At 30.7% G+C, this 19,373-nt stretch overlaps 1 protein-coding gene across 1 annotated transcript; it reads left to right on the top strand.

Annotated features, from left to right (window-relative positions):
* The first annotated feature begins 25 nt into the window (after positions 1 to 25).
* Positions 26 to 18,660, top strand: LOC134715724 (protein mono-ADP-ribosyltransferase PARP16-like). Its single transcript, XM_063578095.1, has 6 exons — positions 26 to 296; positions 1,329 to 1,460; positions 9,603 to 9,806; positions 10,142 to 10,310; positions 13,133 to 13,268; positions 14,067 to 18,660. The coding sequence occupies exons 1-6, from the start codon at positions 111 to 113 to the stop codon at positions 14,212 to 14,214; spliced, it is 975 nt and encodes a 324-aa protein (XP_063434165.1). The 5' UTR covers positions 26 to 110; the 3' UTR covers positions 14,215 to 18,660.
* The last annotated feature ends 713 nt before the right edge of the window (positions 18,661 to 19,373 follow it).

The raw sequence follows: 19,373 nt of genomic DNA, 5'->3' as shown, positions 1-19,373 counted from the left end.
TGGTCCTTATTTTCACTTTTTGATGGAACACCCAAGAAGTTACCCGAATACCGGAAGTAGACCGAAGTAAACGTAAACAGTAAAAAATGTTTCTGCACTGTTAATTGAAAATGTCAAGTGAAACAGTTGACAAACACTCGTTGCTGAAAGATAAAATAAAGTGTGACCCACTTTCTGCAGACTTGCAATGGAGCTTATTTGTTGGTGCTCTTCAAAGCTACAGATTCGACACAGTGCTTCGGCCTTTCCCACCATCATTTTGTTTAGATAATGGCGAAAAGGATATCAAACGATTGGTAAATCATAATATTGTGTTTTCATACTTTTTTAAAATACGTAAGTTCATGACTGAGTTTTAGCATGAGCCATTCAGTAATGATTGTCAGTGATCTCCATGACCTGTTTTATGATGGTTAAAATATCTTCCTCCAGCCACCGTCAAATGACCCCGGCCCACTATCGTCAAATAATTTCTTCCTTTGTCAAATGATCCGCACCTTTGTCAAAATTTATTTTTGTTTCTCTAGCTGTCACCATTTTTCTTACCAATTGCATTTGATTTCTTAGGTTTTTTGTAAACACCTTAACACCTTATCGCTATTTGTCCGCCATTACTGCATTTATAACACAGGTTCCCGTAAAATTTTGACGTCATAAAACAAAATATCTGACACCAGTGACCACAATGGAAAAGTGATTGTTGTTGACGTCAAAAGTTCAAGCAGCCGGGTCAGCCTGGATTAGCAATAAGGTGTATTATATAAAAGTCCTTCTTGTTAGTTTTAAATTCCTGAGGGATATCCAGCTTCAGATCACTAATCACTTGTACAGGTAGATCTACATACCTGACAGTAGAACACTTGATCAAGATAGATGATTGATTGCATTATTTAATTATGTTTGATTACAAAGATATAAGTTAAAAATGTCAAACACATGCTTTGGTATTGGATTATACAATCCACATCCCCCACTTAAAACATGTTTAAAACACGTACAAAATAAAACAGAACATAATATACCACGTCTTCTTAATTTTTTTTTTTTGTCAATAGACATTTTTTTCCAAATTCAAAATAAATTATATTATTATAATATAAAGAGTACTATCATCACTGTAGTGATAAATTGTCAATATATTCTAATGACAAAAAGTAACTTTGAATTAAAATCAATGACCATATTCTTATATTCATGAGATATGAGAGAGAAATACAATGAAGAAACTAAAATAAAACTGTATCATATCTGAAAATTGGTAATTAATTTTATATATATTGATTATTTTTTTACATGTACTTGTATTGTATTCCAATTATACTTTTTAGGAGCAATGTGCAGATAAAGTTACCAGTTTACAAGATTTATTGAAAAAATCTGATATTTGCGAAGAAATCCTAGACCTTGTCTCATGGGTATTAGATAAGCAGTTTAAGATATGTTCTACACAGGATATTGGAGTAAGTTGTCAAAATAAATAACAAATCAAATAAGACAAATTATATGCATTTAATACATTGATAAATTATGGCAACAAAGAATCACTACATTTGGAATGTAATATAAAGTGTTACTATAGCTACTATAGCCTGGTTTGCTTAGTCATCTGTTATTCATGTTATTGTCAGTTTTATGACTTCAATGATTTAACTGGGATGTAAGGTAAAATAATAATGAACCATTATAAGTATTTCCTATGGTCAATGCCTAATTGTTTGCTTTAAAAAATTAAAACACACTCTGATGTTTTATTTTCACCCTTTTTGGCCTTTCAAATGTATTGATCACATCCAATTACAATACAGGCAGTGATTTGCACACATAGCTACATGTAGCATAATGCATTTATCAATAAATAAATTGTTCTTTCAAATACATAGTAACAATGCATATATATATATATATATATATATATGCTGCTTAAGGTAGATCACCAGTATATATTTTTTGAGACAGAATTTTTTTATAATTTGCCAAAATGAAGATTTTACTATGCTTTTTTCAAGAATTTAATAAAAAGTATGGGTCACCGCGCTATTTTTCAAGCTATGAGTCGTTGCAAATTGCCAAAATTTGGTTAGTTTGTTCATGAAAAAACACATTAGTGTGCATAAAAAAAATTCTATGAGATAGAATTTTGAAATAAATTGTGAGAAGAAAGGTTTCATAATATGTTTTAAGCAAATAAAAAGAAAAAATGGTGTCACCGAACTAGTTTTCTTGCTACAAATAAATATAAAAAATTTCCCTATTGGCCCAAGACCACAATTAATGACCCCGCTTTTCGTTGTTCACGAATATAGTTCCCTTTAATTATAGTGTATTTTTTCTTTATTTTTTTTCTTTCCCTTTCTCATTCATTTCTTAACTTTTCTGGGGTGGGAATGAAAGAAGAGAGCTGAAATAAACTTTTGGATGTTTTATTTTAACTGATTTTAATAAGGAAAGAGTGATTAGGCCAGGTGCAAAAAGGTTATATTTACACTTTTCAGAACATCTCTTGACTTGCCTATAGGGGTATGGATGTGTATTGGCCAAATTTGTATGATGTAAACATGCAATTTTTCTGAAAATTGAATATGTTTTGGGACTTGAACTGTACATTACTCACACAAAAAATTAGACAAAAAGAACAATTCAATTTTTTTTAATGCGACAAAACGTTATAAAGAAATGATAGAAGAATTAATTGTGGTCTCGGGCCTAAGAGGTGCATTTCAGCAAATTTTGAATTTATACTTTGACAACTTCTCTGAATGATCTATTGGTATTTATTTGTCAAACTATATGAGAAGAAATGGTTTCCACTTTTATTTGATAGAAATTTGTATAAAAAGTCACTTTTCAGCTAATATGCCCAAAAAGTAGCTTTTTCACTTTTTTCAATATTTTTGCAAAAGCAGCATTCTTAATTATTCTCTGACATTTTTTTTCTGATATCTATTTGTGTTTGTGGTATTTATTTCATGTGTTTTACTAATTTGTGAACTCTGAACACAAAGAAAGGTGGATAAAAGCATAAAAAGAGTGCAAAATGTGCTGTTTTAATAGTCTAGGTCTAGCGGTCCGTATGAAGCAAGTGAAATATGAAGTTCTATGCACTTAAAAATTGTATTTCTTTTAAAAACAGATTGCACTGAATCTATATCAAAAGCACTTATTACTGGTTGTTTAAACTTGTCTGTTTCACAGAATACCTTTATTTTCTTCTTTTGGATGGCTGGTAGTTAAAATATTGGCATTTTAAGACTGAAATTTCATGCAGGTTTTAAACAGTAAATTGAAAAAACTTTGCATCAGACCATACTGTCTACATATATAGTTAAAAGCAACAGTCTTGTTACATCCATGCTTCATATTTGATCATATCTTAGCAAGGATTTGGGCAAAAAGAAGCATATTTCCATCTCCAATATCATTTAAATGCAATTAAATATGGAAATACAGGGAACGGCCTAAATTGACAACTTGTTATTTTAAGCTTGACATTGCTTAAGACCAAGTAAAACTCATGTGTAATACTATTTGAAACTTATATTTACATGAAAAGAATATTTATGATATGTTAAATGTTTTGTTTTAACTTAACAACTTCAGAAAGTTGTTGTAAGTGGAAAATATTACATTTCATATAAGGCCTCGCTTCATTTGAAAACCTCTATTTTTTGGCATAGGCACATATAAAATTAACTTTTGTCAAATTTTTGGAAAGATTAGAACTTGTTCTAAATCTTTACTTAGGCACCACCCTCCCTAACAACAGGACAGGTTAGCTACTGTTACTAAATGTATTCACACTAAAATATAGTTCCCTATAGTTCTCATGTATGTGCACATAATACACAAATACACTGAAAAAACTGGGTCTATTATTGGAGCAGTTCATTGAAGAACGTATGTCATTAAGGTGTGTTGATGTTTTAAAAACATTTTGATTAGGTAAGTGTGTATTGATTCAACTAGTATGATTGACAACTCTCATTATCACTAAACAATCAGAGACAAGGTGGACCTTTAATTACAATGCCCCACCTCCTAAACTGCCAATCAAATTGACCACATTACCTATCAACCTCAGTCTTACATAATTATACAGACCACTGCAATATGCATCTAATTCTTAATACACAGGTATTTGACCTCATAATTGATTACACAAATGTGTGTATTATTTGTTTGATATTGATAAGGATGATAGATTTATTTATTGCCAATTACTTTTGATCTACATTACATAAAGTTATTCTGTAAATTATATCTGAAAGATAAATGAGTAATGGATTAACAAGATCTTAAAAAAATGAAATATGAATATACATATGAATATATAAATGGCATTCAAGTATGGCATATAATTTACTTGATGAACTTCCAATAATCATCTATAATTAATCAACAATTTAGATTAGTTCACTTTTTTTTATCAGGAATTGGCTTGAAACAGTTTTAAAATTTATCAACTTTTAATCATAACAAACCATTGTTTATTAGTTTATTTCCCATCAATCATTATGTCTATTTTAGTCATTTGATTTTTTATTAGAAGTATATATATATTTTTGCAATCAAGAAAGAATCCACATTTCAATAAAATTAGTTTTTTTTATATAATTAGCTCCAATGAAAAATAAGAATGAAAATGCCCTGTGTTGAAAAATACATTAAAATTTGATCAAAAGGCACTCTAAAACTTTTAATTTGCAATGCCATGTAACCTCTTTTTCAACTTACAAAATGCCCCAAAACAACATTTTTAGATTATTTCTGTTGGCACTTTAAAGATGTTAGCTGTTGGTCTAAATTTATGTCTTACAAGGATATTTGGTAACATTTACTAGAAGAATTTTTGCATTTTTATACGACCGCAAATTTTGAAAAAATTTTCGTCGTATATTGCTATCACGTTGGCGTCGTCGTCGTCGTCGTCGTCCGAATACTTTTAGTTTTCGCACTCTAACTTTAGTAAAAGTGAATAGAAATCTATGAAATTTTAACACAAGGTTTATGACCACAAAAGGAAGGATGGTATTGATTATGGGAGTTTTGGTCCCAACATTTTAGGAATTAAGGGCCAAAAAGGGCCCAAATAAGCATTTTCTTTGTTTTCGCACTTTAACTTTAGTTTAAGTTAATAGAAATCTATGAAATTTTGACACAAGGTTTATGACCACAAAAGAAAGGTTGGTATTGATTTTGGGAGTTTTGATTCCAACAGTTTAGGAATAAGGGGCCAAAAAAGGGCCCAAATAAGCATTATTCTTGGTTTTCGCACAATAACTTTAGTTAAAGTGAATAGAAATCAATGAAATTTAAACACAATGTTTATGAACACAAAAGCAAGGTTGGTATGGATTTTGGGAGTTTAGGTCCCAACAGTTTAGGAATAAGGGACCAAAAAGGGACCCAAATAATCATTTTTCTTGGTTTTCGCACCATAACTTTAGTATAAGTAAATAGAAATCTATGAAATTTAAACACAAGGTTTATGACCATAAAAGGAAGGTTGGTATTGATTTTGGGAGTTTTGGTCCCAACAGTTTAGGAATAAGGGGCCCAAAGGGTCCAAAATTAAACTTTGTTTGATTTTATCAAAAATTGAATAATTGAAATTCTTTGATATGTTGAATCTAACTGTGTATGTAGATTCTTAATTTTAGGTCCCGTTTTCAAATTAATCTACATTAAGGTCCAAAGGGTCCAAAATAAAACTTAGTTTGATTTTTACAAAAATTGAATTGGTTGGGTTCTTTGATATGCTGAATTTAAAAATGTACTTAGATTTTTTAATGTTGGCCCAGTTTTCAAGTTGGTCCAAATCGGGGTCCAAAATTAAACTTTGTTTGATTTCATCAAAAATTGAATAAATGGGGTTCTTTGATATGCCAAATCTAACTGTGTATGTCGATTCTTCATTTTTGGTCCTGTTTTCAAATTAATCTACATTAAGGTCCAAAGGGTCCAAAATAAAACTTAGTTTGATTTTGACAAAAATTGAATCGGTTGGTTTCTTTGATATGCTGAATTTAAAAATGTACTTAGATTTTTTAATGTTGGCCCAGTTTTCAAGTTGGTCCAAATCGGGGTCCAAAATTAAACTTTGTTTGATTTCATCAAAAATTGAATAAATGGGGTTCTTTGATATGCCAAATCTAACTGTGTATGTCGATTCTTCATTTTTGGTCCTGTTTTCAAATTGGTCTACATTAAAGTCCAAAGGGTCCAAAATTAAACTTAGTTTGATTTTAACAAAAATTAAATTCTTGGGCTTCTTTGATATGCTTTATCTAAACATGTACTTAGATTTTTGATTATGGGCCCAGTTTTCAAGTTGGTCCAAATCAAGATTCAAAATTATCACATTAAGTATTGTGGAATAGCAAGAAATTTTCAATTGCACAGTATTGCACAATAGCAAGAAATATCTAATTGCAGAGTATTGTGCAATAGCAATTATTTTTTTCAATAGGAGTTATCTTTCTTTGTATAGAATAGTAGTTGAATCAACTTTAATCATTGTTTTATACAATATACAATGTATTTTCATTTTTACTACCAACTGATAAATTAAAACAATCTTTACCATTCAGTGATAACAAGCACTTTTTGTAACATTTTAATATTTTATGATGTATTTAAATGAGCAGTTATTGTTACAAACTTCATTAGAAATTTGAATTGAAATCAGTACATTATAACTTTAGTATAAGTGAATAGAAATCTATGAAATTTAAACACAAGGTTTATGACCATAAAAGGAAGGTTGGTATTGATTTTGGGAGTTTTGGTCCCAACAGTTTAGAAATTTTGGGCCCAAAGGGTCCAAAATTAAACTTTGTTTGATTTTGACAAAAATTGAATCCTTGGGGTTCTTTGATATGCTGAATCTAAAAATGTACTTAGATTTTTAATTATTGGCCCAGTTTTCAAGTTGGTCTACACTAAGGTCCAAAGGGTCCAAAATCATAATGTGACATAAACCTATGTACATGTTGTGTCAACTATTTAATCACAATCCACATTTAAAGCTGTATCAAACTTAAAAGTTGTGTCCATACTTGTCCCATCTGTTCAGGGTTCTACATCTGCGGTCGTATAATGCTGCGCCCTGCGAAGCAACTGGTTTTGTTTTTTTGAAACATGTTCAGAACCGGCAACATAATTTCAATTAGATATAAACTGCAGTTTAAATAAAATTGTGCAAATTTAGAGACCCATATTATTTAATTTGAGCTCATTTTATCCTTATACTGGAAAAGCAAGTTTCCTTCTAAAGAACTGCTGTAAATGCAATTTTCAGCAATAGTGTTTTAAAATAAATGTTCATTTTTCCCCACCGTACCTTTATATGAAATAATTCAAACTACTGTTCTAATCTTTCCATGAGTGATATCCATCACTTTGATTATAAGTCTCATACATTAAGTATGCTATCCTTTACTTTGAATAGATAATATCTTATACATTGAGACATAAAAAAGTGCAATTTGGTGTTTTGGGGGGATTTTTGAAGCCAAAATTTGAAAGTTGAAATTTTTCTATCTATACGTCATAATTCAGCAACCAAAGTTGAGATATAAAAAATATCACATTTTCTAAAATATATATCATATGGCTATGAAACTTTGTAAACTGACTCATAAAACACTAAGCTTAAATCGTGCCAAGTTTTATTGGAATTGGTCAAGTTTTTGGCCCCTAATAGGCCCAAGACCACAATTAATGACCCCGCTTTTCGTTGTTCACGAATATAGTTCCCTTTAATTATAGTGTATTTTTTCTTTATTTTTTTTCTTTCCCTTTCTCATTCATTTCTTAGCTTTTCTAGGGTGGGACTGAAAGAAGAGAGCTGAAATAAACTTTTGGATGTTTTATTTTAACTGATTTTAATAAGGAAAGAGTGATTAGGCCAGGTGCAAAAAGGTTATATTTACACTTTTTGGAACATCTCTTGACTTGCCTATAGGGGTATGGATGTGTATTGGCCAAATTTGTATGATGTAAACATGCAATTTTTCTGAAAATTGCATATGTTTTGGGACTTGAACTGTACATTACTCACACAAAAAATTAGACAAAAAGAACAATTCAATTTTTTTTAATGCGACAAAACGTTATAAAGAAATGATAGAAGAATTAATTGTGGTCTCGGGCCTATTAGCCCAGTATAAATTTTGTACTAAAAGAGTTATCTCCCCTTAAATGGCTCATTTGAAAAAAATGATTTTAAAACCAAAGAAAATGATATTTGTTAAAATATTTTGTATAATACAATTAATTAACAAGTTTTCTTTAAATAGAAAAAAACTTCTAACAATTGAATTGCAAATCTGTCTCCAAATTTGCAGATTTAGGCAAATAACTAGACCGATTTTGTACTGTGATTGTACAATCCAAGATGGCGGTATACCATCAATCTACCTTAAAATGTTTTGTTCTGAACTAAAATTCTGTTGTTTTAAAGCCATCAAAAGTTCTTTTTTTTCTTAAGGTAACTGGTTCATTTGAATACAAATGGTATACAGTATAAGTTATTCTACCTAGACAGTATCAAGACATTTGAAACAGTTACACCTGAAATACTGTGTAAAGTTACAAAAAAAGATACAATTCCTCATAAGTCTGTTTATCACGATCAATGTCAGGTGAAATAGACATAAAAATATGTGACACACAGTGGTATGAGTGCCAATGAGACAACTCTCCATCCAAGTCACTTGTAAAAGTAAACCATTATAGGTCAAAGTATAGCCTTCAACACTGAGCTTGACTCACACAAAACACCATGCTATAAAAAATTGAAGTACCCAACAATGACTAGTGTAAAACCATTCAAACAGGAATGCCAGTATATTATGGTGAAATATTTTATTATTGTACACAACACTTAATAACCCACTACCATAAACACGCATTTAAAAAAAAAAAAGGAAAAATAAATCAACTGTAGCTGTACAGACATTGACAGGTTATAACTTCAGTAAGAAGAAATTTTCATTAGCCATAGACCAACATCATGAATATCATTTCATCTGAAAAGTTATTATTTTGTTATAAAAAACTTTTTGACACCATAAGTAAAGATGTTACTAATCCAGAAATTATCAGTGGACACCAAAATGCTTTGGAAATTAGTATGGCGTTCATTATCACTGAACTAGTATATATTTGTTTAGGGGCCAGCTGAAGGACGCCTCCGGGTGCGGGAATTTCTCGCTACATTGAAGACCTGTTGGTGACCTTCTGCTGTTGTGTTTTTTTATTTTGGTCGGGTTGTTGTCTCTTTGACACATTCCCCATTTCCATTCTCAATTTTATTACACTAAACACATATTTATGAACCAAGGATTTATAAAGTATGAAGGTTGTTACTAAATTAATCCTCACATGAACCAAGTCTGACATATTTTGCTGTTTTTATTTTTAAAAGATACGGCAATTGCATATGTGCACTTTGTTCTGTTTAGTTGGCTATAACATTTGTATAATTTCAAATGGCAAATAATTGTGGTTATTCATACTCACACCACATCTTCCTATATAACAGTGATTGCATTGCTTGCTGAAGATAAGATTTTACAATTTTACTTATTTTTATTTTGTAGTTCGAGGATCTGAAGAAATTAACCAAAGACACAGGTACTTGTACTAAGCCAGACTACATATTTGAAGTTTTACCCAGTGAATCAGCAAGAGCTGCCTTTGAAGCAAAAAGAGATGGGAGAGCACTGATGTATGCATATCACGGAAGTAGATTTGAAAACTTCCATTCTATACTTCACAATGGGTTGATTTCACATATGAATAAGGTAACACCTTTTAAAATTATTAGTGAATTAGCTAAGCTTTTTTAATACTGAACAGTGGACTTACATAATTTCACTTGTATTTGCTATTAGAATTTGTTTTATTTACCTTAGTCCTATAAGCATGTTTTATCATCATTTGATATCATTTGGAATGCATGATTTGTATGATCATACAGACTTAAGATCAATATAAATCCAGATGAGACGAAGATTATGAAAATTTAATTAATTTGATATTCAGTTTTCCTAACATTATATATACTTTTGTTTAAAATATCTGATAAACATTTAAAACATATTAAAAAAATCAATTGTTTTTTTTTCTTTTTCTCTAGATTTCTGTATTTGGAGAAGGAACATATCTATCCAGTGAATTGTCTGTGTCTTTGCACTACAGTCCCATGGGTTTAGGCTGGGAACATAGTACCTTAGGAAAGAAAATCAGTTGTGTGGCCTTGTGTGAAATGATTGATGATTCAGCTGTTAAATGTCAAACAAAAACAGGTACTTTTTTTATACTATAACATACTTTCATAACACTGATCTTCATGCACATCAAATTTAAGCAAGGGGTATTTTTTTGCAGAATCTTTTGGATTAGTTTTTCTCATAATATTGTTAATTATTACATGTTTTAAAATGATTATCTGAATTCCAAGTTCTGAACGATGTGTTGTAATGTTTATATCGGCTTATATAAATGAAATTGAGAATGATAATGGGGAATGTGTCAATGAGAAAACAAGCCAAGGCCACCATGCAAAGAGTTTTCAACACATCTATGAAATCTTGCACCCAGAGGCAAGCTTCAGGTGGCTCCCAAACCAAACTTAGTTCAGTATACTAGAATCGAATTCATAACAGTGTGGCTGTGGACATTGATTGGCGCACTGTAATCTCCCATTGACTGGGACAGCTTAGGTGAACGTTCCTCTATAACGCCCACTCACGACGTCCTTAGTATAGACATTTAAACTGTGGGGTCACCAAAGGTTCTCAACGCCTAAATAAAATAATTCGAAATACTAATCAGGAATTTGTGTTTTGTAAAAAGAATGACATACTGGCTTTAAAAATTGCAATGCATGTGTTGATTGATTATCTTTTTTGGACGTCAAAGCTATTTAACAATTGCGATTGTCGAATAATGTCATCTTTTAACTTTTTTATCTGGTCAAAAAAATTATTGAAGAACGAATGCATAATCCACTTTCAAAAGTTGTGCAAATACATAACATATAGACAAAATATACTTCTGCCCTATCTTTTTCGTACTTGAAAGTCATTGGATAGTAAGAAAGCTATTTGGATTAAACCTTGTAAAATTTGCATGCATTTACGGTATTGTATTGGTAAAACTGTTCTGCTATACTGCTACTATTTTGTGAAAAACACTTGGCAACAGAAACGTATTCATCTTATTTATATTCAAATCGACCCAATTTACATAGAAATGGACGACTTCGTGCATTTTGTGATCGCAAATAATACTCATACGGCCCGAACATATACATGATATTCTGTGCGTTATAGGTCGTCTATTCATTTCTTTCTTTCTTTTGTTTATGGATTGGACGTCTTTCTGTGGTTATTATTTGTGTTAAATACTTTAAACTTACTGGCAAATAATTTAAAACCAAGACTTGAATTAAATGTCTAAACAAACCATGATTTTTTAAACATATATCACATCAATTGAAAAGGCTAAAATTCAGTCTTTCATTTCAACTTAGTGAGTTGACTAAAGTAATATTGCGGACCATTTTCCAATTTGTATGCGGTATCCTTATTGTTTTTCTCTCGCTCAACTTTTGTGTTTGTTTTTACATGCCAAGACCTCTTGGAGCTTTCATTCTATAAAGTGTGTATTTTGCTAATGTTTGAAGGCCATACGGAGGCCTATAGTTTGCTAACGCCTGTTGGTCCCTGGAAATAATTTGTATGATTGTCTATCACACCACACATTCTTTTTTTTACATGCAGTTATATCTATGATAAGAATGAGAATTGAATTGTCATAGAGACAACAACCCAACCAAAGAGCAAAACAAGCCTAAGCGAATTGTTATAAAAATACTTATTTCAGGTTAATAGTATAAGGCCATACTCAAGGTGTAAATAGATCTTGTCATCAACCTTTGCAACCAGCTTCTATGTTTCTATAATGCACCGTTCAACTTTTTTTTGGCCTCGACCTTTCCATTGGACAGACAATTTTGTTTTCAACTATTTTTAAAAGATGCATTTATTTACAAAATCATACTGGACACATTTGTTCCTCCTGTCAAAAGTGTTGGACTTAAGAGCCAAGGCAAATTGACAAATATCTGAATGAACGGATAGATTTATGGTTTATAACAACAACAACAAAATGATTTTTTTTGTCATCTGGAACTCTTCACAACCAAAGCCCACATGGTTAGCATTGAATAAAAAGAAGGTCACTCTTAAATGATTTTGTTCTTAATCAATAAGATATTTTGTGAAATAACGCGGGTCCCCATTACTTAAAAGTTTGGTTTTTTTTACAATGAATAAACATTTTTCTTATCATTATTTAATATTTATTGATATCAGCTCTGAACATTATAATTCTTAAAAGTGAAACTGTAGTAAGTGATGGTAATTTTTTTAATTTAAAACAAATTCCTTAAATGATTTGTGAAAAGAAAGTTTCATTTTATGTATCAATATGTGTTAACAAGTGATTATTTAAATCCCCACTTGAAGGCCCCTGATAGACTGAGTGAGCATTAAATCATCGCCAACGTCAAACAAGTTATAGGTGAATCTTTCAGTATAATTACTAACAAACGTTTTACCGTCGACCACACTGTTATGAATATAATTCTAATTCAATGGAAATAAAAATTGTATGTCATTTCTTTTGTAGTATCAAATATTTTTGGTATTTTCTGTTATCCTTTTATGTATTTTTTGTTATTTATAATTGAGTATTTTATTCAAACCAAGCTTTTAGTGCAGTTTTCTTAATAAGGAAGACCTACCCTGACGTCCAAAAGCTATTTTGCCATACAAACTAAAGCATCCCCTGCTTGTCTGACAAGATAGCCATTGTATATCTGAGTACTCTAAGTAAGGTAGAGTGGCTACTAGAGCTTCTTAAAAGACCACTTTTATTGTACTTAAAACCAAACACTTGTCAAGCTTATGTATAAACTTATACATTGTAATCATGTCACAACTCAAAGAGTTATACTATATATGTATTTTATTGAATGTAGTGATATTCAACATGAACAACCTAAAATCATTTCCCGATACTTACGACTTTCATTTAAATATCGTGTTTGTCTTGATTGTAGATGATAACCAGAACAGGTCAAGAGCTACAGGGAGCATGGCTGGAGAAGTTCCAGATAAATATTATGTTGTACAAAACAATGAAGTTATTCGCATCAAATATTTACTGGTTTATGCACAGAAATCTGCCCCTTCCAGGTTTGTTTAAAATATCTTCATATACAGGTTTCTTCTAATTTAATCCAGATCTAAAAAAGACTATTGTTACTTAAACATGTTAAATACATTCAAACTAATGAAAAATTAACCAATGAAACAGCCTTCGCTTCACTATTGTGGCTTCATTTTTACATATTTTCAAAACACCATCAAGTTCAGGATTACAGTAATTTTTTTAATTTTTAAGCAAAATAATTGTTAAACTTTGAATTGGATGTCCATTTTCAAAGTTTGTCTGGAGTAGTATTTCTAGTAAATTTGATATGTTTAACATTGATATTTAATACAAATTAGTTTTTAGTTCTGCAAATACATGAAGCCTTATTATGGTTATCCTTTTAGAATGACTACAAATTTGGCTTCTTTTGTAAAAACAGTGTTGCACAATTATTTGAGAAACCACAACATATTGGACTTTTTTTCTAAGGACAGTGTCTTACAAGATAACGAAAACAATAGAAGGCAATAATGCTACAAATATACTGTGGATTTACTTTCAGTAATAGGTGAAAAAACATATATTCCTTAACTTGATTTGTGAAGTGTTTAGTGTACATGATTCAATGCTTTGTCATGGAAAGAGCAAGAACCGTATTCTCTTCCAATGTTTTAAAGTAACATATAAGTCACAATATCACAAATTAAAATATAAATTCCATATTGGTGTCACTGTGAAGAAAAAATGCTTTAACCTTGTGCATGTACTATCATTTCTAAAAAAGATTACATACTAACATGTATATTTCATTAACAACCAAGTTTTATTTTGTTTTGTAGGTCATTGACAAGTTGCTGGGTGTCATGGTTACATCAACATAAGTTTGCTGTTATGATGATCTTGTATATATTAATATTAGGACTAGTAGGATTAGCAAATTCTCGAACTTTTAAATATTATTTCAGGAAATATTTTAAAACAAGATAATAAAGCTCATTATTGGAAAAACAAAACAATTTGTTTTCATGAAGAAAAAAAAACATGTACAAAATAGTAAGTGCCTCATCAACACCTAAATACTATCTAGTCTAGTTTATATGAAATAAGCAATGTAGGAACCATGCTGTTGTTCACCAGATTTGCATTTTTTTTACCTGGTGACAAAATACTGTAGCTGGGGATTTTTTGTTTAGACCAACATTTTCCAAAACTTGTTTTCCAGATTTGTCGTTCTCCTGACAAGATTGGGTTGTATATATTCAACAAGTGGTTTTTGTCTCGCCTTGACGGAGTCAAAAAGCGAGACATAGGTATGCTGGCGACGGCTACGGCGACGGCGTCAACAATGTATTAGTTTGTGATTAGTTCAGTTTTATGGGGAACCACTAGTTGTATGTCAATGATAATTGGTATGCAGATGTATTACCATTGCCACATCTCATTGCCATGGAGATTTTTTGGCTCTGCCCCCTCAGTCATGATCTATTGACTTTGAATGGTTTGCTTACTTTACATGTATTGCTTTGTGATTTTTATAATAAGTCAATGGTATGTGGTATGCAGTGGTATTAGCATTGACACATCTGATTTACATGGAGATTGTTTAACTATGTAACTCAGTCATGGTTCATTGACTTTGAATATTTGCATAACTTGTGTAAGATGTTAAGGTATTGCTATTTTGAATTCAACATTTTCATAATCAAAATTACAAAAAGGCGAGACATATCTCTGTGACAACAGTTTATTAAATGAAACTGTTGTTGGCTTCGAAGATCATAAATTTGTACAATAACATTAGTCATTGGGGAGAGCATTTCTTTTTGCATTGCAAAGTAGTGTTGATTGTAGTAGATCATTTAATAATATACAAGCTTACTAAACATGCTCAATTTGGCTGCAGAGGTTTTATATATGATAAAATTGAGATGGGAAATGGGGAACATGTCTAAGAGGCAATCTAACCAAAGAGACTGACAACAGCCAACAGAACATGAAGGATAGGTTATATAAAACTGACATTTTACACCCTTAATTGATAGCGACTTATCTTATGACCCTTTTGATCATACTATACCCTTTACCCCTCACATATCTAGGAATTTATATGTTTTTACCTTTTAATATTGTTGGGTTTGAGCATTTCTGAAGAGAGTAAATAATGAAAAGTATTTGAAATATGAATCATTTAACTAAGTTTTCATCAAGAAGTTTAATTTAAGCACAATATAAACAACAAAAAATATGGAAGGGTTACTTTTTTACCTATTTGTAATAAGTCTGATATATATTGTATGTATTTGTGTTCCTTCGAATCTAGATTTTATATTTACATGTTCACAATATGGTTAGAACAATTGTTCTGCTCATCAGTAAGTTTATAAGTAATTTTTATCTTTAAATGGTTTATTTTGATTTATAGCTAAACTGTGATATAAGCAAGACTCAAATGTATTACATGTTGTGCATGTTTATGTTTTAATATTGTAACATAAGTAATAGTGTCAGCCTTATATGCCAGCTGGCATGAAAAGGATTAAAATTAGAAACCTAAATAACACACACCCACATGATTCTAAGTGGTAAAATGTCTTTAATATTTGCTGGTATCTGATTTTTGGGTAAAAGAGGACTTCCATGGGAAAGAAGACTTTCAAGTCTTCTAGAATCCTTATAATATTTGATAGTGTTTTGATTAAAAAAAAACTATTTTAGTGGTGTTGCCATATTTAACCCACTCTGTTTTTTAGCTTACCTTTCCTAAAAGGAAATGTGATCTTTTCTCATCACTTGGTGTCCTTCGTCGTCTGTCGTTAACAATTCATTAACAATTTTTCAAACATCTTCTTCTCTGAAACTACTGAATGGATTTGGATGAAACTTAGCATGATTGTTTCTTAGATTATCCTGCACAAAGTTTGTGCTTTGATTTTGGATCCCTCAAAAAACATGGCCGCCGTTACTTAAAATAGAACATAGGGGTCAAATGCAGTTTTTGGCTTATATCTCAAAAACGAAAGCATTTAGAGCAAATCTGACACAGGGTAAAAATGTTCATTAGGTCAAGATCTATCAGCCCTGAAATTTTCAGATGAATCAAACAACCCATTGTTGGGTTGCTGCCACTTAATTGGTAATTTTAAGGAAATTTTGCAGTTTTTGGTCATTATCTTGAATATTATTATAGATAAAGATAAACTGTAAACAACAAAAATGATCAGCAAAGTAAGATCTACAAATAAGTTTGTATGACCAAAATTGTCAATTGACCCCTTAAGGGGTTATTGTCCTTAAGACAATTTTTCACAATTTGTTCATCATATTTGCTTTAAAAAATCTTCTCCTCTAAAACTACTCAACCAAATTCAACCAAACTTCAACTGAATAATCAGTAGGGTGTATAAAATAAAGTTTGTGTTTTATTTTGTATTTCGTCAAAAAACGTGGCTGACATGGCTAAAAATAAAACACAGGGTAAAATGCAGTTTTTGGCTTATATCTCAAAAACTCCAGCATTTAGAGCAAATAAGACAAGAAGTTAAAGTATTTATTAGGTCAAGGTCTACATGTCCTGAAATTTTCAGCCGAATTGGGTAACTGGTTTTTCAGGTATAATGCCCCTGAATTGATGATTTTAAAGAAATTTTGCAGTTTTTGGTTATTATCTTGAATATTATTATAGATACAGATAAACTGTTAATAGCAAAAATGTTAAGCAAAGTAAAATCTACAAATAAGTCAATTTGACCAAAATTGTCAATTGACCCCTTAAGGAGTTATTGCCCATTAAAGACTTTTTTTTACAATTTGTTCATCATGTTGACCTACTTTAAAAAATCTTATCCTTTGAAACTGCTGTATTAATTTCAGCCAAACTTAAGCTAAATGAGTTTCAGAGTATCTAGTATAAATTTTATATTTTATTTCCTTGTATGTCAAGAAACATAGCTCCTATGGCTAAAATAGAACATAGGAGAAAATTTTTTTTTTTTGCTTTTGAAGAAAATAGGACGATTCAAAGAACAATTAAATAAATTGAAAAGCCAAAATAATCATTGATGAGAGATTTAACCAAAAAAATTAAGGTGAGCGATTCAGGCTCTTGGGAGCCTCTTGTTTATAACTAAATATCAGAAATCCTCATCTGTACACAAACATATACACATGAGCTGTTGCATAGGTGTAAAATATCATGTGTTTTATCATGTTATGATATAACAGACATGAAAATAAATATACTAATAATAGTTAAGTCCCTCTGAATTTTTTTCTTATTTGTATTTTGCTTCTGTTATCTAGATATATGTATTTTTTTTAGTTGTTTTACTTTTAATGTCAGTCTTATATTTCAATAATTTTGATATTTCAATCGTACAACTGATGTTATGATAATTAGCTTCAGTAGAACACACTATCTAACCTTTGATAACTATTTACCCAACTGGGTCGATGCCACTGCTGGTAGACGTTTCTTACGCGAGGTTATCACCAGCCCAATAGTTAACACTTTGGTGTTGACATGAATATCATTAATGTGGTCATTTTTATAAATTTCCTGTTTACAAAACTTTATAAAAAAACTAAGGATTTTCTTATCCTAGGCATAGATTACCTAAGCTGTATTTGGCACAACTTTTAAGAATTTTAAATCCTCAATGCTCTTCAACTTTGTACTTACTTTGTTTGACTTTATAAATATTTTGATATGAGAGTCACTGATGAGTCTTATGTAGAAGAAACGCGCGTCTGTCATACTAAATTATAATCCTGGTACCTTTGATAACTATCTATACATAGTATCTATTTATTAAATATGCTAGCATATAGAGGCAATTCAGCCTTAATAAGTCAAACAAATGTGTATGAACAGGCAATGAGACAGGAACTAATGAGAATACAGAACATTTTATAAGTCACTGAACAGACATTCATAAATGAAATCCTCATCTGGTGCATGTTTCAATAATGTTATTAATGAAAGATGCATTTATTATACTTTAATTTAAAGATATCCAAAAGTGTCCAGTTTGCTACAAAGAGATTAAGAGAACTTCAACTAATGTTGAGTATATATCCTTTTTAAATTAGCTTTAAATACCTTATTTAAAATTACCTTAAAGTAGAAAATGTGTTCCATAAATGTTATTGGTAGATGCATTTATTATTGAAAATCTGCCCCCTTTAATAATGGGAGATTTAATTAGATCAATTCCTGTATATTTGATGATTGAGTGTTTGTTGCTAGCCAATGTGAAGTTTTACTGGGACTATTATACTAAGTATAAGTATAATAGTTGCAGGATATAACTACATTAGTTTATGTATTCACATTTTAACTTAATGAATATATATTACTTGTAGTGCAATGTTATGTATTGCAATTTTTAAAACACAAATTAAATAAAAAGTAGAAGTTTTATACTGAAAAATGTACACTGTTTTGTGTTTTCTTTTTCTTTTTTTTGTTTGGTTTTGCTTTGCTTTTCTGGGCTTTTTTTGAGTTTCTTTTTATTATTTCAAATTTGAAAACTAGTTCGTTTTGCTTACTTCTTTTAGTTTGAACTGTATTTGTATTGAGGAACATTTTAAGATATTTGGTTTTTGAGGGTTTGTGTTTTCCGGTAATGCTAATTTGTAACCCTTATAATTCTTCTCTAAAGGGCCTAAAGAAATCATATAAGACATATTCAAGATCATTCGATTGTACTGATACCTAACAGTCTAATATATCTCATCGACGTTTCCAGGATGTTATGTGATACCTAGATTAATAATTCTTTTTAAGCTTGAAATTCAAGTGATTAAGGGAACAAACCTGTCCCTTTTCAGCTCACTTTGCCACTTAGCATCTGTCGTTGTCGTTAATTTTGTACATTTTGAACTTCTTCTAGAGAACCACTTAATAGAATGAAAGCAAACAAGGCATGAATGTTCCTTATGAAATGCAGACCAAGTGTTGTTACTTGGCCAATCCATCATCCAAGATGACCGCCAGATGGGGACTTAGTTTAGCATAGGACCCTATGGCAAAGACATACCAGTGTCTTCTTTTAGAAAACCATTAAAAGGCATGAATTAAAACATTGCATGCATGTTCCTTATGAGGTGCTGACCAAATGTTGGTACTTTGAAGCCGATCCATCATC

The sequence above is a fragment of the Mytilus trossulus genome, chromosome 4 (assembly GCF_036588685.1).
Source record: "Mytilus trossulus isolate FHL-02 chromosome 4, PNRI_Mtr1.1.1.hap1, whole genome shotgun sequence".
Taxonomy (NCBI): Eukaryota; Metazoa; Mollusca; class Bivalvia; order Mytilida; family Mytilidae; genus Mytilus; species Mytilus trossulus.
Note: the sequence above shows the minus strand (reverse complement) of the source record. Positions and strands in the feature narration are given on the sequence as shown.

Excerpts from the sequence above, each read along its gene's own strand:
- LOC134715724 (XM_063578095.1), top strand. The coding sequence starts at position 111 with ATGTCAAGTGAAACAGTTGACAAACACTCGTTGCTGAAAGATAAAATA. Across the intron at positions 1,461-9,602 it reads GTTCTACACAGGATATTGGA|TTCGAGGATCTGAAGAAATT; the intron begins GTAAGTTGTCAA and ends TTTATTTTGTAG. Across the intron at positions 10,311-13,132 it reads TAAATGTCAAACAAAAACAG|ATGATAACCAGAACAGGTCA; the intron begins GTACTTTTTTTA and ends TCTTGATTGTAG.